Below are 24,201 nucleotides of genomic sequence, written 5' to 3'. Positions count from 1 at the left end.
CTCCTGACTTCTGTATTTTCCCCTGCGCCTGGCTGCCTCTCTGTACCTTCAGTCCACCTTCGGGGGTGGCTCTCCTGGTCTTGTGGGAGCTGCTGCTTGTCCCCCTCCTCACCTTGGATCCTGCAGCATCAGAGCGAGCAGAGCATGAGCCTGTTGGAGGGAGAGCTGCCAGTGTGGCCCCGGGCACGGGATCTGTCAGCAGGCTGGCCCTCCTTCTCTGCACGTCTGACAGGCAGTCTGGTGGAGTCCTGGCCAGGCGCCTGGGGACGGTGGTTAGCGAGGGGTAGCTCGGCTTTCCTCAGCTGAATTCCAGTTTTGGAAGAACTTCAGGAGCCAGGTCTGCTGGATCATGCATGGGCCTTTCTTCTCTTTCCTCCCAGGGCTAAGGCTGCTCCTTAGCTCTGGGATGTGACTTTGGAGTCCTCAGAGAAATTTGACTCAAGGAAACCAATGGGTTAGAATCGGAGGCCCAGAGCTGGAAGGTACTTTGTCAGGTGGTCCTGTCCGTCCGCGCACCTGCCTTTTTGGATGCCAAACCCAGCCCAGTGAGGTGATACCCAGTCCCGTGTTTCTAGGACCCAAGGAAGGGCACCAGCTGCATCTTGATCACTGGTCTTCTGTCTAAAAACCCTTACCACCAGAAAGCGCTGTCATTACATCCCAGTTCAAGTGCGTTTCTCAATGGAAATGAGGTGACTTTGGAACTTAAGGAGCTTGATGGTGGTGGTGCGGGGGGTGACAGATCCATACCTATTTAATTTGGAATATGCTACTTTAAGACTATATTTGAGGTATGTAAAGGGTACTATTGGGAGCATAAAGAAGCAGCCCTTAGTCCAATCCAGGGATTCAGAGAAATCTTCCTGGAGAGCATGATGTCTGAGCAAAGTCTGAGGGGTGAGTTGAGTCCCACAGGCAGAAAGTGAAAGGGAGTTGGGAAGGGCATGCCCAGGGGAAGGAAGATGTCGAACACAATCAGGGAGGTATTGAGTACCTGGCAATGAATGGCTGCGGTTAAATGGAAGATGGGGCAGGTGATGAAGGATTTGTAAAGGAAGCAAATGGAGAGCCTTCGAAGGGGTGCAAGCGGGGAGTGGAATGATCAGGTTTTAGGAAGAGCCCTCGGGCTGTTCTGGGGAGAATGCCTTAAGGACGCGCAGATTAGGAGGAAGAACTGTTAGGAAACCATTAAAATAGCTCCAATGAGAGAAGATAAGGGCTCAATGAGGGCCACAGCCCTTGGGATGGTGGGAAGAAATAGATTCGGGAACACTAATGAGGCAAAGTCGCTCTCTGAGGAAGACTTTGGTGACGGGCTGTGGGGGCCGGGCGAAGGATGGGTTTCTAGCCTGGGCGACTGGCTGGTGCCCTTTGCCAGAGTGGGGAGACCGGAGGGAGGAGAGGTTGTGGGAAGGGAAAAGACAAGGTGGTAGTTCAGTTTGGGACATTTGGGGCTTGAGATACGGGTGATATCCACTTGAGGGGCAAGATACCCCTTTGGATACGCTCTAACACACCAGTGGAACGAATGGGAGATGAGAGGCAAGGTTGCTCGAGCAGAGGGTGTTAACATGGCTGAGAACGGAGTCCTGAGCCAACACCGACATTGCAGGAGCAGACAAAGGAAGAGCAGGACAAAGAAGGAGGGGGAGAACATGAAAAAAAGTCGTGTCATGGAAGCCAAGCGGTAGAGGGTTTAGGGAAAAAGGGGAGGGTCTGGAAAGCGAAATGCAGCAGCCACGTCTGGGAGATAGAAATGCCCGTGGAGGGGCCCCTGGGTGGCTCAGTCGGTTAAGTGTCTGCCTTCAGCTCAGGTGATCTCAGGATGCTGGGATCGAGCCCCTCCTCTCCCTGCTTAGCGGGGAGTCTGCTTCTCCCTCTGCCGCCCCCCCCCTGCCTATTTGTGCTGTCTCTCTCTCCCTCTCAAATAAATAAAATCTTAAAAAAAAAAAAAGGCCTGTGGAATTGGATGGCCTGGGCATTGTTGCTGGGGTGGTGTTCGTAGAAGGACGGGGACAGAAGCCAGATTACAGTGAGTCGCAGGGTAAATGGGATTGGGAAAGTTCACCTGTCTTGTGCTCTCGTAGAGCTTAGCTGGGAAGGCACAACAGAGAAGGTATTGGCTAGGGGACAAAAGGCAAGAGAAAGTGCTTAGGGTGTAGGGTTTTTGCTTTTGTTTTTGTTTTTCATGCTTTCTTTTTAAGGCTAGAAGGAGCCTGAACATGTTTATGTGCTGAAGGGAGAGACCCCGGTAAGGAGATGCGGCGCAGGTCCCGCAGAGGGAAGGGAACTCGGGGGGCATCCTCCCGGAGGAGATCCAGTGAATGGGACAAGGGCGCAAGAAGGTTGTGCCTCCGCAGGGGGCAGGAACCTGCTTCCCCTGAGACGGAAAAGAAGAAAGACTGCACGCAAGTGTGGATAAATTCGTGCGTGAGAGAGGCAGGAAGTTAGATTATTTCCAATGGCTTCAGTTTTCCTCATCATAATGGTGCCTGGCGAAGGCAAATCTTTTTTTTTTTTTTTTTTTTTTAAGAGAGAGAAAGCACGTATGCAAGTGGGGAGTTGGGGAGGGGCAGAGGGAGAGGGAGAGAGAATCTCCAGCAGGCTTCACACCCAGCGCAGAGCCTGCCGTGGGGCTTAATCTCATGACCCTGAGATCATGATCTGAGCCCAAATCGGGAGTTGACAACGCAACCAGCTAAGCCTCCTAGGTGTCTTTTTTTTTTTTTTTTAAATCAGATCTCTGTTTATTGCAGAGAATAAATGGATGGAATTTAGGGTTAAAAGCATGGATGGAAAAACAATGGAAAAGAAATGCCTTCTGTTTTCAGTTGAATAGGGGTCTATAAACTCTTCTTTCTTTCTTTCTTTCTTTCTTTCTTTCTTTCTTTCTTTCTTTCTTTCTTTCTTTCTTTCTTTTTAAGATTTTATTTCTTTGACAGAGAGAGAGAGACAGCCAGGGAGGGAGGGAACACAAGCAGGGGGAGTGGGAGAAGAAGAAGCAGGCTCCCAGCGGAGCAGGGAGCCTGATGTGGGGCTCGATCCCAGGACCCTGGGATCATGACCTGAGCTGAAGGCAGACGCTTAACGGCTGAGCCGCCCAGGCGCCCCTATAAACTTATTTCTAAAATCATTTGATTCCTTGTTGTTACTGTGGTCATGAGTTGTGTATCACAGGTCTGGTCCTGCAGGTAAAAGGCTGATGCGGTGCCCAGTAAAACTGAAGGAGAAGCTGCTCCTGTGCGCTCCAGAGCCGTCTCAGAGGTGGAATTACCAAACCCAGACAGAGCACCCAGGACGGAAAGATTTGGGACCCGACTGGACTCAGGGGTGGGCACAGCTCTGCTCCCTGTGTCTTGCGTTCAGCACGTTCAGGACACATACAATTGTTCCTTCGGCCACCCATGACTATGACTAGAAGAAGGAATTTCTGTTACCCAAAGCCAACCAGACCCAGAAGATTCTGTCAGAGGGCCCACATCTGAGTGGAGAAGAGGCAAAGATAAGAGGGACTCCGTCCCTGAGGTCACGGGCCCTGTGGCCCTGGGTTGGGACAGAATACTCTTAGCAGAGGTCCGGCCTCTTTGGAGGTGGGTGACAGCCCAGCCCTGAGAGCCCAGAGAGGGTATGTGTCACATCCTCATGGGCCCTGAGCTCCAGGGGAGCAGCACTGAGCCTGGGGTCCCAGAATCAGTGTACTAATTAGCCTCAGACACCGACTAGAGCCCAGAGATGGTCAGGGGCTGAGCTGCCCATGGGGACAGAGACTCCCCCTGGGATTCCTGACCATCAGCCTCATCCCAGGACAGCAGGTGTTCAGGGCACGTCCCAGCTGTCCTCGTGACAGGACCCCAGTCACACTCAGTGTCCCTGGTGTTTACTGCTGATGGGGATTCTGCCTCCTGGAGATTGTGACACCAAGGACAGTGAGGTGAGCACAGGTTGACCTGACTTCTGGAGGGACAAAGAAGCCCAGAAATGGCAGAGTCCAAGAAACTATACAACAAGAAAGAAGAGACAGCCGTGTGTGTGTGGGGGGGGGGACCAAAAATGAGGCCAAGTGTCAGCGCCCCTAAGACTTAATACTCTCTGGAATAAAAGGCTTGGTCCAGTTTGGAGCATTTCTCTGGTGTCTGTGATCTAAAGTACTAGGACCTTTTCCTGGGACCAGTTTCCCAACTCCCAGCAGCTGTGTTCTGGGTATCTCCATCAACTCATCCAATTCCTTTGAATTTCAAATAGTGAGACTCCCTCTTACCCTCTGTGGGTGAAAAGTAACCTGTAAGAAGTTGTTGAAGGGTAGACAAACTCAACAGGCAGAGAACCACTTCGTATGCCCCGAGGCTGGAGTTGGGCTATTCAGTGTTTGGGGGAGCTGCTCGCTAAGACTGACTAAGCCAGCCGAGGCCCTCTAGGCCAGGGTTCTGTGCCTGTGCCTGACAGAGACACGAGGGTCCTGGGCAGGCACCTCAGGTCAAGAAATACCTTTGTCCTAACACATTAGGGACCTGATGGAACTTGCCGCCCAAGTATCTACCTGAACTTTTTTCCTTTTGATGTTTCCAACTTTCTGAGCATAAGGAACAACGTGCTTCATGTTGATTACCTGCTGGGTAAAGCCGTACAATAGAATGAATAATTTTTTATAATTGTACGAAATCGTGAACTTCTTGGCTGCTGGCGCTAAGGGTCAGAAGTGGCCACTTCACACTCGTCTCCCCCAACCTCATCTGAACCACATACACTCAGAAGTCTGTGGTTCTCAGCTTCAGCTTTAGACCAGAATCTCCTGGGGTTTTGAAAAATACCACTGCTCTACCACAGGCCATTTGAATTAGAATCTTTCTTAAGAGTACCCAGGCAACAGTACTTGGAAAAAGTGGCCCCAGTGTTTTTAACTTGTAACTGGGGTTGAGAAGCGCTGGGCCAGGCTCGCTGTGTCCTGACAACCATTCGTTCAACGCCGTCTTCGTGTCATGGCTTCTAAAGAAAAGGATACCAACACTGCAGTGCATGGAGGGGGCTGCTTGTAGTCAGGACCAGCTGGCCTAGGGGTCGTGCCTCCCTGCCTGGCTTCCTGAGGGCCAAGGGGAATCCATATGGCACACCTGTAGTCCTTCAGGTACCCGGGTCTCACCTGTTACCTGGCTTTGTTTAATTGCCCCTGTTGGTGTGTTTGGGGAGGATCTTAGTGCAGTCTGAGTGGTTACAAGGTCTGTTTCATTGGACTCTGTTTCACTTTATAGCTTTATTGAGGTATAATGGACGTACAATAAACTGTACCTGTTTAAGGTGTACAGTCCGGTAAGTTGTGACATATTTATGTAGCCATGAAGCCATTGTCACAATGTAATGAACATATTTCGCATCTCCAAAAGTGTCCTTTAAGCTTCTTTGTCATCCATCTCTCTTTGCCCCCCCTTCCCAGATAACCGCTGATCTGCTTTTCTGTCACTGTAGATAGTTTTCATTTTCCAGGATTTTATATAAATGGAATCCTGCATATTCATATTTTTTTGTCGGGCTTCTTTTAACTCCGATGTAGGTATTTTGAGATGCATCCGTGTTAGCGCATGTGTCAGTAATTCATTCCTCTTTGTGGCTGACTTAGTGTCATTTTGTGGACGCAATCACATTTTTTAATCCAGTCCCCTGTTGATGGACAGACCTGGGTGGTTTCCAGTTTGGGGCTATGACAAAGGCTACCATATGCATATATGAGTCTTCGTGCAGACATGTGCTTTCATGTTTCTTGAATAAGTGACTAGGAGTGGGGTAGTTGAGTCATATGGTAGGTGGATGTTTACCTTTTCGAGAGGCCGCCTGTTTTCCAAAGTGGTGGCCCCATTTCACATTCCCCACCAGCAGGGTATGGGAACGGTCCTCTTTAAACGGATCGAAGAGCCCCTGTTTCCATATTCTCTCGGCTGATGCGAGGTGCCTCCTTCTTTCCTCGGAGTACACGGGAGAGAGAGAGGAGGGTGAGAGCGAGGGACCAGACATCTATAGATGAACGGAAAGGTGGATGGATGTATTCAATAGATAAATAGAGTTGCCTTGGTATTTCTCTTTTTCTCCATCTTTTTGTTTCTTTGATCTGTTGTAGGCACTCAAGAAACAGGCAGTGGCCCAGATTATGTCACCCAAGTCACATTATTAATTCAAGTCTTTTTATGGCTGAATGATATTTTTAACCCCTCACCTGCAGGTGCCCAGACACCATGCCAGAATCCTGTACACCTGACGCTGGGAGGAAGTAGAAGACTTCCTTGTCTCCTCCGTCCCCCGTCTTCACCATGTCTTCGACTCAGGGCAGTGGGGAACACTGGAAGTCCCTGGAGTCGGTGGGCATCAGCCGCAAGGAGCTGGCCATGGCCGAAGCCCTGCAGATGGAGTACGACGCGCTCTCCCGGCTTCGGCACGACAAGGAGGAGAGCAGAGCCAAACAGAACACAGACTCCTCTCTCATCAGCTGGGATGAGCCTGTCCTAGACTTCTACAACAAGCCGGCAGGAAGGCAGAAGGACCTCAAGCTCTTACGTGGTCTTTCTGGCTCCGATCCTACCCTCAATTACAACTCCCTCTCCCCGCAGGAAGGGTTATCCAACCACTCTACCTCCCAGGGCTCCCAGCCTGGCCCGGATCCCTGGCCCAAAGGCTCTCTGGCTCGAGACTATCTCTACATCTTCGATGGTTCAGATGAGGGGCTCTCTTTCTCCCCTGGGGACCTAGGATCGGGGGACATAGATAGCTCTTCCAAGAAACTGTCCCCACCTCCTCTGCCTCCCCGCGTCTCTATCTGGGACACCCCTCCGCTGCCTCCCAGAAAGGGGTCACCCTCTTCCTCCAAGATCTCCCAGCCCAATGACGTCAACACGTTCTCTTTGGTGGAACACCCTCCAGGCAAACTGCTAGGGCGTCGCATCCTGGAAGAGGAAGAGGAGCTGGGCGGTGGGGGTCCGGGGCGCCTCCTGGGGCCTGTGGACTATGACGGTATCAACGACGCGATCACCCGTCTCAACCTGAAGTCGACCTACGATGCGGAGATGTTGCGAGACACCACCAGGGGCTGGAAGGAGGGCCGGGGGCCCCTGGACTTCGGTGGCAAGGACACTCCTGGGAAACCCGTGGCTCGGAGCAAAACCATGCCCCCTCAGGTGCCGCCCCGCACCTATGCGTCCCGCTACGCCCACGGGAAAAATACGACCCCGGGCAAGAACCGCCGGATTTCCGCCGCTCCGGTGAGGACCTCGTTGCGTTCCTTCTGCCCTCCTTTCCATTCAGAAACAAAGAGTAGTCCTTCTTTCTTCTTTGTTGTTCCAAATTCAAATCTGCTACCCGCTCACCCCGTTGGTCCTCTCCTCCCCTCTGCTCCTGTCTTCTGGCCCCTGGGCCCTGGCTGGGGAGAGGAAGAGGGGCACCAGTGGAGACATGGCTCCTTTTCAGGGCTGAGTTTTGGGCCCAAACAGCCCTTGCGGGGGCAGGTGTTTTGAAATTTTGGTTGTTAGCATGGGCTCACTTCACAAGGTAAGGATGGAACTGGGCTGAGTGGATTCTTTGTGACTCTGTGGCCAAATGGCCTGTGGCCTGGAGCAGGCTGCCTCTGCTTTCTGACCTGCTCTGCCCAAAGTGCTGCGTGGTGATAAGGCCCCGTCGTGGTATTAACCAGTCTTTACTGCTCACTGGTCACCAGACCCCAGTCCACACCCCTCAACAACCCTGCCTGGTCCCTCTCGTTCCAAAGCTTGCTGGTTCTTGCTCTCTGTCTCCTTTTGTCTCCCACTGTCTCTCAGTCTATTTCTCTCCCCCCCCAATCTCTGCCTTTCTCTCTCTCTCTCTCTCTTTCTCTCTCCTCTCTGTCCCTCTGCTTCTATTTCTAGCTCCCCTGTGTCTTTCTGCCTGTCTCTCTCTCCTCCTCTCTCTCTCTCTCACTGCGGGGAACTATACAGAACTAGATTTACCATCTCGGCCGTCTGAAGTATGTAGTTTGGTGACATTTGGGGCATTCACATTTTATGCAGCCCCACCGTCCACCTGCTTTCACGGTGAAAATATTTAGGAAAGATAGCAGTGTGACAATACTAATTTTGCGTTTGTCCGTACACAGTATAAAATAGCCAAGTATCCACACAGAAGCACGGGGCAGGTTCCAGGACAGCTTTGATCTTTTTTCTCTGGTTTAAAAGAGTGTCAGCAGCATCTCCGTGGGTGGGACCTGAGGCCACTTGGAGTTTCCCCCTTGGGTCTGGAAGCCCTGACCCCAGAGGGAGTCCGGAGGTGCCCTCACGGCTGGCGGCTTCCGTAGGAACGGCATTGCACTTCATTCCATCCCTGTTTCCTGCTTATCCATTGTCTAAGGGACACGGGGGCTTTCCCGCCCTGTGTCCCAGCAATTGGGATCCTTCACAACTCTGGGAAAGCCACGTGGTCCTTCCTTCCTGTGCTTCTGCTAAGAGAGTCCCCCAGAGCAGAATCAGCTTCTGCGAGAAGTCACGACTCTGGAGCTCAGGGCTTTTTAAAGGCCCTGCTCCGAGAGGTGGGGCTGCTCCCGCTATTTATAGGGACGGGGAGATTCCTGTTCCCGGCTCCGAGTTCCTCACCCAGAGCGGGGCCTACTCAGAGTCAGGCCACCCGGGTAGGTGGTCACCTCTGTTGCTCCCTATCTCTCTTTCCTCCTTCCACCGCCTTACCCTTCCCCTAACCCCTGCGTGTCACCGGGGTTCTAAGCGGGAGCTTGGTCCAGAGTGTCCTTGAGGAAGCTAGGGCAGAGCAAAAAGCTCTTGCCAGTTCTTAGGGGGGAAATGAGGCCTTGGTCATCCCCACCTCAGCTCAGTGCAGGGGCTCATCCCACCGGGCGGGGGGACCTCTCGGGCCCTCGGCCCATCCCGCCACCCCGCCTCCACCGGGCTTTCAGACGGAGGGACCCTCCTTATCCCAGGCCTGCGGAGCCAGTTCTGGAAATGGTTGGCTCCGAATGCCAGCCTGGTACCCCCGCTGCCAGCCTCGGCCCGGCAGACTCCCCCAGCCAACATCGGCCGATGCCACCAGGGCCTGCCAGCAGGGCAAACGTAAGTGGCTTTTGTTTTCTTACGGAGCCAGGGAGTGGTACTGAAGGGCATGAAAATGGCCTTCAGTACCACTCTGTTCTCTAGCCCCCTCCCCTCCCCCTCCCCTCTCTGTCTCTTGGTCTCTCTGTCTCTGTCACTCTCTTACCCTCACTTCTGTGGGTTAATTGCTGACAGTGGTACTATTGTTGTGAGTGGGACACAGGCTGGAACTTGGCAGAGCAAGGGCCTCACATGCCAACTGCCCCCGCTGCCGCCCGCCCCTCTGCACCCCTCCACGCTCACCCCCGGAGCAAGGCTAATGAGAGGGGTCACTCAGAGGAAACAATTTGGATATTCAAATGAGGAGCTCAGTTGCTGCCATCTGCCCCCAGGGGCGGGGACATGAGAACAGCCAGCGGGAGGGCGAGAGGTGAAGCGTTGCTCTGTGCACAGGCCGGAGCTCCCCGGAAGCAGCTGCTGGCAGCGGCCGCCTTTGCCGGATGCAGCCTGGGGCTCCAGCCCCATCCGAGCTGCAGCTTCATTCCCAGGGGGCGGCCTGTCCCGCAGAGACCTGCCATGCCCCAGCTCCCCGTGCCACTTCCTCCTCCCTGGGGCCCCGGCTGCAGGCCTTGGTTGAGGGCCGCCTTAGCACCCGTCGGGGTGACTGAGAGCAGCTCTGTGCTGGGAGACAGGTCGAGTCTCCTCTGACAGAATCCCCACCACCACACGCAGGTTCTCGGATAGGAAGTGGGGCCCAGGCAGGCCCCCTGACACTCCCGCTGAGCAGAACCGAGAGACGCTCAGGAGCCAGGAGGAGCTAAGCCTTCTCCAGGTTCTCTCCTGCCCAGAAAGCCGCTTTGGTACTTTCTTCCTCAAGTAGCATTGACCGAGGAGGCACATGTGTCTGAGTCACGGCCTCCATCTGAGGACTCTCCGTCTCTGTCTGCTTTGGCTCCCTGGGGCTTGCTGTGGATGCTGAGGCTTTTGCCCCAAGGCCAGCTTCCCTGGGCACTGTTTGGGCAACCCACTGGCCCTGGCCTCCACAGCGGGGTGGGGAAAAACGGCTGCTTGCAGAGCTCTCTGCCACACTCCCGGGAGCACCCCCAGAAAGCCAGCCCGGGGACCCAGCAGTGCTGTGTGCTGCCTAACCTGGGTTGAGCTTATTAGATGCTGGCACCCCCCCCCCCGCGCCCCCGGGAGAGGAGGTTTGGCCACATTCTTGTCCATCCCATCCAGACTTCCAGCCTCAGCCAAGGCTTCGAGTTCTCTTTCCACTTGGCTCCCAGTCTCCTGGGACAGCAGTTAAAGAGATTGCTGGATTTCCCACATTTTCCTGTGCCCCGAATGTTCAGTGCTTCAAAAGCCTTTACACCCAGAGTGTCAGCGTTTAGATGTGGGAGCAGCCTGTGGGAAGGGGGGCGCCATGAGGGAAAAGGCGCTGAGTCAGCTGCTTTTCTCTTAAAGGTGGACTTGCGACGCCGTGCTGTCGCCAATGGCCATGAATTGTTTGAGGTCTCAGAGGAAAGAGATGAGGAAGTTGCTGCATTTTGCCACATGCTGGATGTGTAAGAGTTTAAGGATGGGGTGTCGGGGAGGGCTCTGGGGGCTAGGGAGGAGGGCCAGCCCGCTCAGAACTTTCTCTAGGAAGGAAGGAGAGCCATATTGATTCCCTCTCAATTCACAGCTATGGGGTGCTTCCTACAACAGGTGTTTGTGGGCTTTTTGAAATCTTAGAAGTTTCACATTTTGGGCAAAGTTTATGAACCCTCGATCCAACAGACAAATTATCCCAGTGGCTTCGGGCTCAGTTGTCCTCAGGAGCAAACGCACCCTGGGTGGAGCTAAGAGTATATTACCTGGAGCTAAACGAGGAAGGAAATGGAGTTGGGAGAATTTTGCATTGAATTTAGCACAGAAAGCTTTGTCATTGTCAGCTGTCTCTGCCATTCAGCAGGGCTTGGGAAACATTTTGTAACTGTAGCAAATGTGTTAAGAACATGGTTTCCCAGAGCTGCTTCCCCACTGCCCCCCCATCCTGGGCTATAGACCTGGAGGGCCAGCCTGAGCAGGGACAGAAGGGCCCTTGGCCTCAGGGTGGGAGGGTCCCAGCAGGCGTCTTCTCGACTGCTCTCTTCTGAAGGCACAGCGAGGGTCCTTCTCCCTCTCTTCCTGCACAGCCTTCGATCTGGCTCTGACATCCAAGACTACTCCCTGACTGGCTATGTCTGGAGTGCTGTCACTGCGAGCCCAGAGCACCTCGGGGATGAGGTCAACCTGAAGGTGACCGTGTTGTGTGACAGCATACAGGAGCCACTCACTTTTACCTGCAACTGTAAGTGGGGAGGGCGGATGAGCATCCCTTGAGGTGGGGCAGGGATGGCTGTGGTTTGGACGATAGGGTCCTTTGACCTCAAGTCCCACCCCACCTGGGGCCCTGAGGAGGGGCAGTGGGGATGCTTCTCTAGGGGACGGGCTCTGGGGCCAGTTTTAGGGGCCCACGGTTATTTTCCCCAATCCCAAATTGTGGGATAGCTGGGTGGTGCTGGAGAATGCTTACCCAGGAATGGGGCGATCAGTGTGGGGATGCTGAGCGCCCCCCCCACTCCGGCTCTCCCCATCATCCCTCCCCACCCCACCCGTTACAGGTTCTTCCACCGTAGACTTGCTTATCCACCAGACTCTGTGCTACACCCACGATGAACTGAGGGATGTGGACGTGGGGAACTTTGTGCTGAAGCCCTGCGGGCTGGAGGAGTTCCTGCAGAAGTGAGTGAACTGTGGACAAGGCGGGTAGGAAGCGGCACCTGCCTTCTGGGTGGTAGGCTTGTCAGGGGGCTTCCTCGGGGTGGTGCTGGGCTGGCGGCCTGGGGCTGGCAGCCCCTCCCTGATTCCACGACTGCTTTCTGGGCACACTCACAGCCACGTCGCACTTTCCCCAGGCACTGTCTTCCAGCAGGGCTGGCCGGCTTCTGAGCCAAGTCTGCTGTGGAAAGAGCTTGGAGCTGGGACCAGGCAAAGACTAAGTCATATCTGCTTGCAGACGTCTGCGTGTGGAGAGATGCGGGTGTGGGGCTGAGGGGGAGAGGGGACTGTCAGGGGCTACTTCTCCTAGATTGTGTGTCTTTATGGCCAGGGGCAGATGGAGGACTGGGCAGAAGTGCCCTTGTGGAACTTAGGGGAAAGATTACAAATGCTCCCTCTTCCCCGTTTCCCTGCCAAGAAACCTTTCCCCCTCCGGCATGTGCAGCTATTTTTCCACCAGAGGCTTGCCTCCAGTTCCTCTCCATCCAGTGCCCTGGGCAGCAGGCAGCCTCCTGGAAAGTCTGATGTGGACCAGCTACAGCTATGCCCTTTCCACTGCCCTGGGGCTCTGAGTGCTGGGGCGGGAGGGGGAGGAGGGTACACGCCTCAGGGGATAGGGCTGTGGGGCAGGATCTAGAATCAGCTGGAAGGCAGCAGATAAGGAAAAAAGAGATGTGCTTTCCTCCCCAGGCTTCTGGCTGCCTACTGCCCACTTTCCCTGGCCACTCAGGGAAAGTAGGCCTTGGCAGTGGGGAAAGGAGGGGCCTGGATCTCAGTTCTTCGGAGTGCTGGATGAGTGCCACCACTTGCTCGAGATGCAAGGATGCTTGACCAATGGCTAGAGCAGTTCTTGACTCGTTTCTTTTACCCTGGGGAAAGGAAGGGCAGGGCCCTGCGTGGCATAGCCCCAGGAACCCTGTTCAAAGGCGTTCAATGTGTACTCACCTTCCCTAGAGGAATAAGAAGGGGTCCTAGACTCAAGGTCTCCTGGCAGAGAGCACCCCAGGCACTGTTGTAAGGGAAGAAGGGGCATAATGGGTCACACCAGTATAGCTGGTTTGGGTTGTGGCTTGCCACTTACTAGGTGTAAAACCCCGATCCTCAGTTTCTTCCCTAAAGTGTAGCAAGGATTAAATGTGAGAATGACCCAAGGAGCAGGGAAGGACCAGCCCAAAGGGAGGAGAACATGGGGATCCATTAGCTGGATATTCTCATAGTCCTTGAGCCCCCAGAGCCAAAGATGGTAGACCAGCTATCAGGTTCTGACTTCCTGCCAAGACCCAGCTAGAGTGTTCAGCGTGAGGTGCAGCTGGAGACGTGGTCCCGAGGTCATGCCCCTCCCACTCTAAGTTGAATGCACACAGAGGAAGGCCTTCCACAGAGAACGTCGGTCCAGTCCCCAGGGGACCCCAGTGTCCAAGACTCTTGGTCCCGAAGCCCCCCTCTTCCACCAAGGCTCTTCTCTTCCCTCCCACCCCACAGAAAATCCTAGACCTTTGAGCACCAGACAGCTGCCTTGGGTGGAGATGGACAGACCCTCTGGGGGTTCTAGAAAGCTGCTAGCTCCCAAGGAAGCCCTGTGGTTTCCCACCCTGGCTGAGCAGGGGCTGATGCTGAGGGGGCGTGGTGGGTCCAGGATGCAGGCTGCTCTCAGATAAGAACCTTGAGACTGTCCCAGGGGAGGGCTGGGTTTCCTGCTGCCTCCCCCACCCCCACCACACTCTTCCTTCCTCCTGGGACACTCCCACCAGACCCCCCTGCCCAGCCTCTCCACCCGCAAGGTTTAGTTCTGGCTCAGCCTTGGCAGGTTGGGGCCTAGATCTGAGGCTTGGCCCCTCAGGCTGTGGAGAACCCCTTAAGTCCTGGCTGTTCCCAGACCGGTCTCAGGCCGGCACCTCTTCGGCTTCTGCACAGACTCCTCCCCTTTGCTCCCCTCCTCTCCCCTCCATTTCTGGCCTAGATTCCCAGCTCTGCTGAGGAAGGAAGTCCCTTTCCGGCTTCTGTTACCCAGCTGCTGGGACCCGGCCCAGGCCTGCAGTGCTGGTCTGCAAGACAGACTCCCTCTGCCCCTTCTCCTGGGTTTCCTCTCTGACTCTGGTGTGATTTGGGAGGGAGGAAAAGGCTGGGTCGCGGAGGGACTCCCAAGGCCGCCGCGAGACTCGGGTCAACAGGGTCTCATGTGTTGTCGCTCAGCAGTGAATGGCCTGCAGGTGGGTGTTGGTCAGGAAGTCTGCAGAGATGTGTGTTGTTACTCACAGTCGGACAGGACCCACGGAGAGGGGAGAAGCAGACTTTTTTGGGCTTGGGAGTTACAGACCTAGAATCTTGGTGGGTTGGTTTGGTGGGCCTCAGCACCCCGGTCACTGCTGGTAGGGAGTAGGAGACTGAGGACCACAGTGTGGGAAGAGTGTCGCTCAGCTCCACGCCCCAGCCGGAGCACAGGTGACTTCCAAAGTGTCCTGTATATCAAAGCCGAGAGAATGGGGTTTAATCACTGCCCCCCCTCCAGAAGTCCACCCATGGAGTGATCCATGATGATGACACAGGTAATAAATGATGAGGGAAGTCAGCATTTGTGCAGACCAAGGTTGTGTGGTTCAGGTGACTTTTCTTTAGACAGACCTCCATGTCTTTCCCTGAGCTCTGCAATGACATTTTCCAGGAGCCCAGGTGGTACCCCCGTCACTGCCCGCTTCCTCCTGTTTTTCTCTCCCCGAGGTCAAGGTCTACATCTCCCTTCCCACCGAGTCCCCAGGGTGCTAATGGTCTTGTCCCCCTGTTCCACCAGCAAGCATGCCCTGGGCAGCCATGAGTACATTCAGTATTGCCGCAAGTTCGACATCGACATTCGGCTACAGCTGATGGAGCAGAAAGCCGTACGCAGTGACCTGGCCCGGACGGTTCGTGCGGAGGCGGGTGGGGGTAGTGGATGGCTGCACGGGGGTGGGCGGGTGGAGTGGGCAGAAGGTGATAGGAGTAGGGTAGGAGCACTGGGTTGAGATGGATACCACTCCTCTCTGAATAGTACCCTTCTTCTACAGGTGAATGACGACCAGAGCCCCTCCACCTTGAACTACCTCGTCCATCTGCAAGAGAGGCCAGTCAAACAGACCATCAGCAGGTGAGCGTGGGTGCCATCTTGGATGTGGGCCAAACAGGAACTGTGAGGGGACCCCAGTGGATAACTTGCTTGCCTTTCTGCCAGAGCCAGGGGTTCTTACAGGTGTCTGGGATGAGACCCAAGAGTATTCTAGCAGAAGATCCCCACTCTAGGGTGTGTTACATGCCTTCCCTCTAGCACTTGGCCATCATTCTCCAGGTGAGGGGTGGTGAACCTGTAGAAAGAGTGGGAACCCCTTTAAACTAGAGCCTGAATCCTGAGCTGTGGGGAGGGAGGAAGAGAATGGGTCTCCCAGTACCCTGGGTCTGTCCTGACCTCTCCTATGACTTTTCCCTGCCCCCAACTCCCCAGGCAGGCCCTGGATCTTCTGTTCGACACATACCACAATGAAGTGGATGCTTTCCTGCTGGCCGACGTGAGTGTACATCATGGGGCTGGCCCAGCTGCCCAGAGCTCCTCCTCTACGTTCCCAAAGTCGTCCCGGGACCAGCCGGCCCTAAAGGGATCTGGAGTAGACACTGAAAATCTAGCAGCAGGGCACTTCTTTCCATTCCCCTAGGCCTTGGGCAAACCAAGACCGCTGGCTTGGGCAGCTGGCAAGTATGCACAGAGGGGCTCCGCTCCTCTGTGGAAGTCGGTCCAGAGCTATGCCCTGATCCCGGTCTCTGGAGCGGGCGACTCCAATGCTAAGGGACTAGAGTTGTCTGCCCGGCTGCTGTACTTAAATGTGCTCCAGAATTCACGTCCTATGAGCAAAGCCAGGAACCTCTGATTTGAGACATTCTGATGTGCTGGAGTCACAGGTGGAAAACCGTCAGGAGGTGAAGGGTCCCAGAGGTAGGGACAGGCCAGGACTCTCCTCACTTGGATTCACGTGGAGTTTTAAGCCTCAAAACCATGAGCGTAAACGTTTGCCCCAAATGTCATGAACCCCCCCCCCCCAAAAAAAAAGAGGACAGTGATCTTCAAAACCCTATCTCATGGTTCCAGTTCATAGTGGTCACGGACTCTTCCCTTTGCGGGAGTTGAGCATTATGTCTAGCTCAGTCCTCTACCCACCACCGGAATCCCTTCTCTAGCAGCCTCTGCTCCACGCCCACATTTACTGTGGTGAGGGGGAAGGTGTCTGAGCCCCTTTTGTGGACTAGTCTGGCCCTACGTTAGTGGCTGCTGTGGGTAGAGAAGCGTAAGGATTGTCTTAGCCTTCAGGGAACCCATCTTCCTGCTGGAAAGATGGGATAGTCACCTAAGGTTCTCAGCGGACAGAACAGGGTGAACTTATCACAGGCTCTTGGAGAGTGATTGGAAGACTGGCCAGGGGGCGCTCTGAGAAGGAGGCTGGATGTTGGCTGATCCGTGATTTGAACTTCATAGGTAATCAAGACAGGACAGGTGAGGGAATTCCAAGTGAGAAAACAGCAGGAGCCCAAGTGCAGAGGAGAACGTAGGGGTGTGGCCTGTCTGTGGTACTGAGATGCCATCTTCCTGGAAGGTCTAGGTGACAGTACGAGAAATAAGGCGGCCTGGGCAAAGGGGCCCGACTATGGCCTCTGGCTTCCTTGCTAGTCCCTGTGGGTTGGTTTTATTAAAACTGCATGTCTCTGGGGGATATGTGTGTGTTACGTGTTTGTACAGTAGCTGCCAGAAGGAGTCTGGGAATCAGGGGAGGTTCAGGGAGGACCTGAAAAGACCTGGGAGCCTGGGCATGGCTCATGTAATTCAACGGGAGCGATTTCAAACATCGCTAATGCCGCATGTATGAAAACCAAGCATGGGAGTCCAGTGTTACTCCTGAGGGTCATGAACCTCTACTCCTCCCAGCCCATTCCTTCAACAGTGTGGGTGCTGGAGGCTGAGAGTGCTCATGCCAGCCTCGCTGTGCTGCCTCCCACAGGGGGACTTCCCACTGAAGGCCGACAGGGTGGTCCAGTCTGTGAAAGCCATCTGCAACGCCCTAGCCGCCGTGGAGACCCCTGAGATCACCAGCGCCCTCAACCAGCTACCCCCCTGCCCCTCCCGCATGCAGCCGAAAATTCAGAAGGTAACGGGTCTCAGAGCGTTAGTGTGGGGGAGGAGGAGAACAGTAACTGGGTGACTAGGTGTCCACTTACTCAAAGGTCCTCTCTCCACCTCCACCTTGCAAGTTTGGAGTTTAACCACAAGAGTTCTTGTGTCCCCTCTTCCTGAGGATGAGGGTAGGCGAGGGTCTGCCCCGGCACTGATCGCCAGGAGCCTGGGCTGGCAAAGGCTTTATTCATAATCACCGAGGCATTGCCTGGCACTTTGCATACCCATCAGGGTGCAAAACCAAACCCTCCCCTGAGCCAGGGGCTCCGTGACTCCGCAGTGGGGGCCTTGTGCTGCACACACATGGCCAGCATGATAGCCACTGCGACCGGGGCTGCAGTGGGCTGTGGGAGGGAGTGTCTCATTTGGGTGGACACGACTTTAACCTTGGTCTGGCTCCCAATGTCCATCACATGGCTCTGGTACAAACCCTGACGCTGTCTTCCCTGGGGAGTCTCTGCTTCTCACATTTCAGGCCAGTCTGGTCCAGATGAGCACAGCTGTGAAAAGCCCTTCTTCCAGCTGTGCCAGAAAAGGCCACAGCCCTGAAGCTCCCCTCCCTCTCCTTTTCCCCCAATAGGATCCCACTGTCTTGGCTGTGAGGGAAAACCGAGGTAAGGAAACTACTCTCCGTCTCTTTATTCAGCAGGGGCAGCTGAAAATAGGTCTCTGCCCAGATTGCTTTTTCTCCCTGGCCCCTTGATTTATGGGTCCAGGTCTGCCTCTGGGTGTGTGTGTGTGTGTGTGTGTGTGTGTGTGTGTGTGTGTGTTTTCCAGCTGGAGAGCACATTTCTTTCCACAAAATGTTTTCTCATTATTTTTACTAGTTATTCCTGTGGTGTCCCTGGGAGATGGTGATGAGGTGGTGTACGTGGGAAGCTGGGGGTGGTGAGGCAAAATTAGCCCTGGGCTCTTACTAGGGTAGGAGTGTCATTATTCTCCAGGAGGCTCCTGATGCCTGCGTTTCCAACTCAGAATAGGCCTGGGGAGAAGGTGATAAAGAATTTTTCCCTGCTGAGTCTTTCAAGCAGAACCTTTCTCTGGAAGCCTGTATCTCTGGGATTCTTGGTTGGTGATTTGTAGTCGTTTGGGTTTCATGAATTAATACCTGCCCACAAAGCATGATTTTATTTTACTTTAAAGATTTATTTATTAGAGCACAAGCTGGGGGAGCGGCAGGCAGAGGGAGAAGCAGACTCCCTGCTGAGCTGGGAGCCTGCCATGCACGGGGCTCGATCCCAAGACCCTGGGATCATGACCAGAGCTGAAGGCTGACACTTAACCGATTGAGCCACCCAGGCGCCCTGAACAAAGCGTTATTTTAGGGACCAACATAGAAATTGTTTGCTTTTCTTTTGCCAAGCAATGACTTTTAAAGTTACTGACAATTATCAATCCCACTATTTCCCGAAAGAAAGGACATTTTACACAAACTAAGTAGCCCTATATAAAAATAAGGAGAATGTTTAATTTATTTATTTATTTTTTTAAAAGATTTTATTTATTTATTCGACAGAGATAGAGACAGCCAGCGAGAGAGGGAACACAAGCAGGGGGAGTGGGAGAGGAAGAAGCAGGCTCATAGTGGAGGAGCCTGATGTGGGGCTCGATCCCATAACGCCGGGATCACGCCCTGAGCCGAAGGCAGACGCTTAACCGCTGTGCCACCCAGGCGCCCCAAGGAGAATGTTTAAAATTGAGTATCATTTTGAGAGAAGCTTGTGAGCCTGCTTTTATTTTCCTCACTTCGCCACAGCTGGGTGAACCTTGTCATGGTTGTTGGAAACTGACTGGCATTTGGGGACTCCTGGCCTGGGGTACACCATCCTCGCCAGTGCCATGGCAACAGGATGGGGCGCATTGAGGCCTTGCGACCTTTCCTTCTGACCCCTTCTTTTCACAGAGAAGGTTGTGGAAGCACTGACAGCCGCCATCTTGGACCTGGTGGAACTCTACGGCAGCACCTTCGATGCGGACTTCCAGACGGCCGTGCATGGGAGCCGCAAGCACGATCTGGTCCAGGAGGCCTGCCAGTTCTCTGGGCCCCTGGCCTTTACTGTCTATGCCACCCACCGCATCCCCATCACCTGGGCTACCAGGTGAGCCCAGGGCTGAATGTCCTCTAGGGAGTGAGCGGAGTGGCTTCTCCCTGTCTGTGGGCGACCCCACTGTCCTGAGTTGGCGGTCTGTGGCCTTGCAGCACACCTAAGGAGCCAAGTGCCTGAGGGGGATTGTGGGCAGGGACATCCCAAGGAGAGGCAGGAGGTCCCCTGGGAGATGGAGAGGACGCTGCCAGGCCCTCTCAGCGCCGGTTGCATCGGCATCCCAGCCCCCCACCCACCCCAGGCCAGCTGATGGAGACACTGCGACAGATGGCGGCTTCCCAGATCCCGTGCATGCCCCAAGGCCAATGACTGCACTCCCCTGCAGTTGTACAATGGGAGGGGGAGGGGAGGTGGGAGATGACCCTTTGTCGGGAGTTCCCTAGGCCTGCAGGGGTGGGTGGAGGGGGACCTTCCTTTGGTAATCCTTAGCTCCTCTGCCTGGTCCCTGGCATCCAGGGCCTGGGGGAAAAAGCATTTGGCTCCACCTCCCTCCTTTGCGGACCCCCCTCTCCCTTCCCCCCTGCCTCTTTGTTCCTCACTTAATGTATTCCTCTGGGCGATTGGCAGAGAACAAAGGAGGCAGCCTGGGAAACCAGGGCCTTCTCTGACCTCTTCTGTCAGGCACCTGTCACGAGCCACAGGGACCCCCATGTGTTGGCATTCACGTCGGCATATGTCGATTTCATCCCCCCCCACCCTTGTGGCTTGTGCATGCGCACACGGACACCCACCGACTCTAAGGAGGCGGCTGGCTGCACAGGCTGGTCCCCAATAACGAAGGGGGGGGAACCGTGGGCCCAGCGTGGAGCCTGAAGGTGGGCGGAGGGATCCAGATCCAGTTGCTTCTCCTGAAGCTTTCACAAATCCGATTTGGCTGTCCTGTCCCCGTGACCCCATGCTCTAGCCCCGGGGACCAGGGAGGAGTCTTCGCAGGAGAAATGGAGCTTGGCCTAGGCTGGGTGACTGCGATGCGGTTTGGGGAGCTGAGCGTCCTTCTCTTTCTGTTGCAGCTATGAAGATTTCTACCTCTCCTGCTCCCTCAGCCATGGCGGGAAGGAACTATGCAGCCCCCTCTACACCCGAAAGGCTCACTTTTCCAAGTACCTCTTCCACCTCATCATCTGGGACCAGCAGTAAGCCCTCCCCCTGGGCCCCGGGGCCGCCCTTGCAGACCCCGCAGAGGGGCCCACACCTGCAGTGAACCAGGCTCTCCCACGAACCCTACCCACACAAGCCCTCAGCCTCTTGAGTCTCCGCTTCCCTAACCCTTCCATGGGGACCAGTACCATTTCTAATCCACAAAAGCTCTCTCTGTAAACCATAAAGGATCATTTAAAACTTAATGGTTAGCTTTCATAATAATTCTTGTCTTGATCTGTCTCCCTTAAGAGGTTTAACTAGTCTGAGGGATTCTCATCTTTTCCCTTCTTCCCAAAGTTTCCATGGAATAGGGAGAGGGGCCTGTGCTTTCTTCCTTCTTGATGGGAAAGGGCAGGTTGTCCAGAGGAAGGAAGAATGGGCTGGGAGCCACAGGAATAAGCCTCTGTTTCTAGGTGTGTCTCTGGTCCTACGTCCTCTTTGGCTTCTCTGTGCCTCACACTGTAAAGTGGGGCCATTTGTTTAATTCAGAGGCCATTGTGGCATTGAAATGAGATAAAGTATAAATGTAAGTATGAAACCGCAAGCACAAGATGGTATTAATCAGCATTTATTTTTTTTTAAAGATTTTATTTATTTATTCGACAGAGAGAGAGACAGCCAGCGAGAGAGGGAACACAAGCAGGGGGAGTGGGAGAGGAAGAAGCAGGCTCATAGCAGAAGAGCCTGATGTGGGGCTCGATCCCAGAACGCTGGGATCACGCCCTGAGCCAAAGGCAGACGCTTAACCGCTGTGCCACCCAGGCGCCCCCTAATCAGCATTTATTGACCAGGGTTTGCTGTCGGGAAGATAGGCATCCGCCGAGCAGAGCAGGAGGGAAATGGAGGCAAGCACGTGCAGAGGGGAGGCGCTGCAGGTGGTGCGCCCACCCTGTACCCGTGTTGTGTGCCGCCCTGCCCTCCCTCCAGACTGCCAGAGAGCCCCTGGTTTGCTGCCCCCAGCTTCACTTCCCCAGACTGAGTCCTTATTTGCAGAGCAGAACTGGAACTTCAGTATCTAGAGTGCAGATTAGAGGCCGAACAGGGTCCTGGGGGAGGCCAAGGTTGCCAAAATTGGCCGAGGCAGAGTCTATGCAAACACGGGGAGAGGTGGGTTATTCAACAGATGGATAGCTGGGGAGGCAGACCCTTTCTCCTGTCTTCACTCTTGTGTAAGTTGTAGAGCAATAAAACTGTAAATAAAGCTTTCATCAAACAGCCGCCAAGGCTGGAGAGATTTCTTCGGAGGCAGTAGATGGCTGCGCAAACGGCTTTGGAGTTCCATCATCGCCTTCCGCTCCTCTGGCCTCGATGACTGCTGCTGCCAAGGGGGTCGTGCTATCCAGTGCTCCAGCCTGGTCAGACCCTATTCCCGTAGAGTAGCAGCGGCCTAGAGGCAGCCTGGCCTGCCCTACCTCAGCCTGCCTGCTCTGTGGGTCTCCTTCTCCTCCCTGTCTTAGATTCAGCCTCGAATCCCAAAGGGCTGGTCCCTGGCTAGAGCCCTGTGGAGATTTCCTCTCTGTGCTCCCCATTCCACGTGCCCCACAGAGACTCTTGGCACCTTCATGGTCAGGATCAAGGCATCTGAGAGAAGACGCTGCGTGGTGTAGGGCTCAAAGCATAGGCTGAAACTTGGGAAGTAACAGGGCCTAACTTATAGGGCTATTGGAGAACTTTCGGGACACTGCAAGTAGAATGCGTGTCACAGTAGCCAGCATGTGAGAAATGCTTCCTTCTTCATCCTCGTTGTCATCTTTTTAGCTGGGGGAGCCTTCTCAGTTCCGGTTTCCCTGTTCCAAGTGACTGACATGGTGACTGGCACACGGAGATATTTGTGCATGCAAATCCTATTTGCATAGCCCCGTTCCAGTGCAGAAGCCTCAGTGTCATGTAGCAAAAAGTACGCAATGTGTACACACATCACACAAGTGAAGCGATGTTCCACTCTCCACTGAGGAGGAACCCAGCACAGAGGTGTGCAAAGTTCCGACCTTGCAAGTAGCAAAAACCAGGACTGGAACCGGCACATCCCAGGAGTCCTTCCTGGAGGAGGTGGCCCTTGTGATGTGATGTTGAGGAATGTCTGCAGAGGGGTTTCTCAGGCGGGAAGGAGGTTCAGACTGCAGTCAATGTACTGGTTATCCTGACCAACCCCGGATGATGGTCCGTGGGAGAGGTTTTGGAATGCTAGATGGACTCAGGACTGAGGAGAAGGGGATTCTGGCTGGTTCTAGGGGTTGTGGCTTCCTAGTCTCTTTGCCTCCAGATGCACAGTGGGAAGCCTCTTCTGGGCTGACAGGAGAGGGGTCAGCACCAGCCTCCTCTCCACTTTGCTGTGGGGTCAGCTGACTGTCCTGCCGCCGTAGTACCGGGATCAGCTAACTCTCAAAATAGGCCCAGCAGCCGTGCTCTGCCATCCCCTAGCCAAGCCCCAGCCTGGCATGTCTGCTGGCTGCTGGAGGGGCCCTAATTATAGCCGTGGGCCCCCAGGGTACAGGCAGCTGGGACGGCAGGGCTCTGCCAGTCTCTGGCGGGTGGGAGGAAGTGCCTCACTTAGGTGGAGATTTTCCTGCAGGAGTGAGGGGCAGCAGTGGAGGGAGGCTGCTTGATCAGGCCACTGGGAACCTTGGGGGTGGCCGCCCTCCCTCTGTGCCCTCTGGCGTAGAAACTGCCCTGGGCTGGCCAGGCGGGCGTGACAGTGTGGACTTTGGCCCAGGGACAGCTTCCCCAGAAGGTAATGTGGGTCCTCCCTCACTTTCCACAGTTCCTCTTTCCCTCACCCCACCCCTTATCCTGACCTTGGAGGGAGTGGCTGGGCGTGATCAGGGCAGAGGAGCCCCGGGAGAACACATCTGGACTTGGGTAGTGGCAAGGCTTACGTGTCCCCGTGCTTATCATCGCTGGCCAGTTTGCTTGCTCTCCCCACCAGGGACTTCGGGAAGCCCCTTCTCTTTATCCCTTTGGCTTTGAAAGTGTTTTGGGGGGAGAACAAACCATGTTGTGTCCTGGGGGTTGGGAGAATAAGGGGACAGGACAGACAGGTGGGAGAACTCTTGGGGGAGGGTGGCCTGAGGGCAGAGAACACCGTGCTGCTGCTTCCTCCTTGCTTCTTCAGCCTGGGACGCGGGGGAGGGGTGAGGATTGTCAAGAGGAGCCGCTCCTGGGTGACCCTCTGCAGAAATCCTGACACAAGGGGCATGTGGCTTCACTGTGGGACCTGTAGTCACCTGAACTGGGAGATGGCTCTGGCGACCCAAGGGCTGTCTGGTCACTGTAGGTGGCCTCCAAATCGGGGCGTTGGGCGTACTGTACAGAGAGGCTGCAAAGACAGCACAGTGTGCTTCTGGGAGCATCGGTGGAGGTTGCACCTACGGTCTGGGACCTGTCCTGGTTCCAGGCTTCCCCAGGGAGCACATCTGATATCCCGAGAGGCAGGTCGAGTTCGCAGCCTGCCCTCGACTTCCTGGGCCACCTGGCCCTTGACGCCACAGGGGCGGCACCTCCTGATATGGTCTCCTGTCCTCCCCAGGATCTGCTTCCCCGTGCAGGTGAACCGGCTGCCTCGGGAGACCCTGCTGTGCGCCACGCTCTACGCTCTGCCCATCCCCCTGCCTGGGAGCTCGTCAGAGGCCAATAAGCAGCGGCGTTTGCCGGAAGCCCTGGGCTGGGTCACTACCCCACTCTTCAACTTCAGGCAGTACGCGTTCCCACGCCCGCCCGCGGCTTCTTGGCCTCGGGAAGGAAGGAGGGGGATAGAGAGAGGGGCTGCTGCACTAGCCAGTGTCCCTTGGGAGGTTTGGCCATGTGGGGCTCACCCACAGAGTCCAGAGGGCCCTAGTTGGGGGCAGGGGGGACCAAGGCACAGGAGGAGAGACCAGGACAGTTGATGTAACCAAGAGTTTCTGGGCAGGACGGGGGGGGG

At 55.0% G+C, this 24,201-nt stretch overlaps 1 protein-coding gene across 2 annotated transcripts in view; it reads left to right on the top strand.

Annotated features, from left to right (window-relative positions):
• Window positions 1–3,028: 3,028 nt before the first annotated feature.
• Window positions 3,029–24,201, top strand: part of PIK3C2B (phosphatidylinositol-4-phosphate 3-kinase catalytic subunit type 2 beta) — a 46,364-nt gene continuing 25,191 nt past the window's right edge. The window contains exons 1-13 of one of the 2 annotated variants that reach the window (XM_040636498.1): window positions 3,029–3,330; window positions 6,209–7,241; window positions 10,512–10,612; window positions 11,225–11,379; window positions 11,693–11,813; window positions 14,638–14,749; window positions 14,891–14,970; window positions 15,322–15,385; window positions 16,865–17,011; window positions 17,618–17,651; window positions 18,941–19,136; window positions 20,153–20,275; window positions 23,809–23,976. In XM_040636498.1, coding sequence (XP_040492432.1) covers window positions 6,297–7,241; window positions 10,512–10,612; window positions 11,225–11,379; window positions 11,693–11,813; window positions 14,638–14,749; window positions 14,891–14,970; window positions 15,322–15,385; window positions 16,865–17,011; window positions 17,618–17,651; window positions 18,941–19,136; window positions 20,153–20,275; window positions 23,809–23,976 — 2,246 coding nt within the window. In that variant the 5' untranslated portion in view covers window positions 3,029–3,330; window positions 6,209–6,296. Of the gene's footprint in view, window positions 3,331–6,208; window positions 7,242–10,511; window positions 10,613–11,187; window positions 11,380–11,692; window positions 11,814–14,637; window positions 14,750–14,890; window positions 14,971–15,321; window positions 15,386–16,864; window positions 17,012–17,617; window positions 17,652–18,940; window positions 19,137–20,152; window positions 20,276–23,808; window positions 23,977–24,201 lie in introns of those variants that run through there. The other variant, XM_040636499.1, reaches the window with a different exon arrangement.

The sequence above is a fragment of the Ursus maritimus genome, unplaced genomic scaffold (genome assembly GCF_017311325.1).
Source record: "Ursus maritimus isolate PB19 unplaced genomic scaffold, ASM1731132v1 scaffold_2, whole genome shotgun sequence".
NCBI classification, from domain to species: Eukaryota; Metazoa; Chordata; class Mammalia; order Carnivora; family Ursidae; genus Ursus; species Ursus maritimus.
The sequence above is the reverse complement of the archived record's forward strand: the minus strand, read 5'-3'. Positions and strand labels throughout refer to the sequence as shown.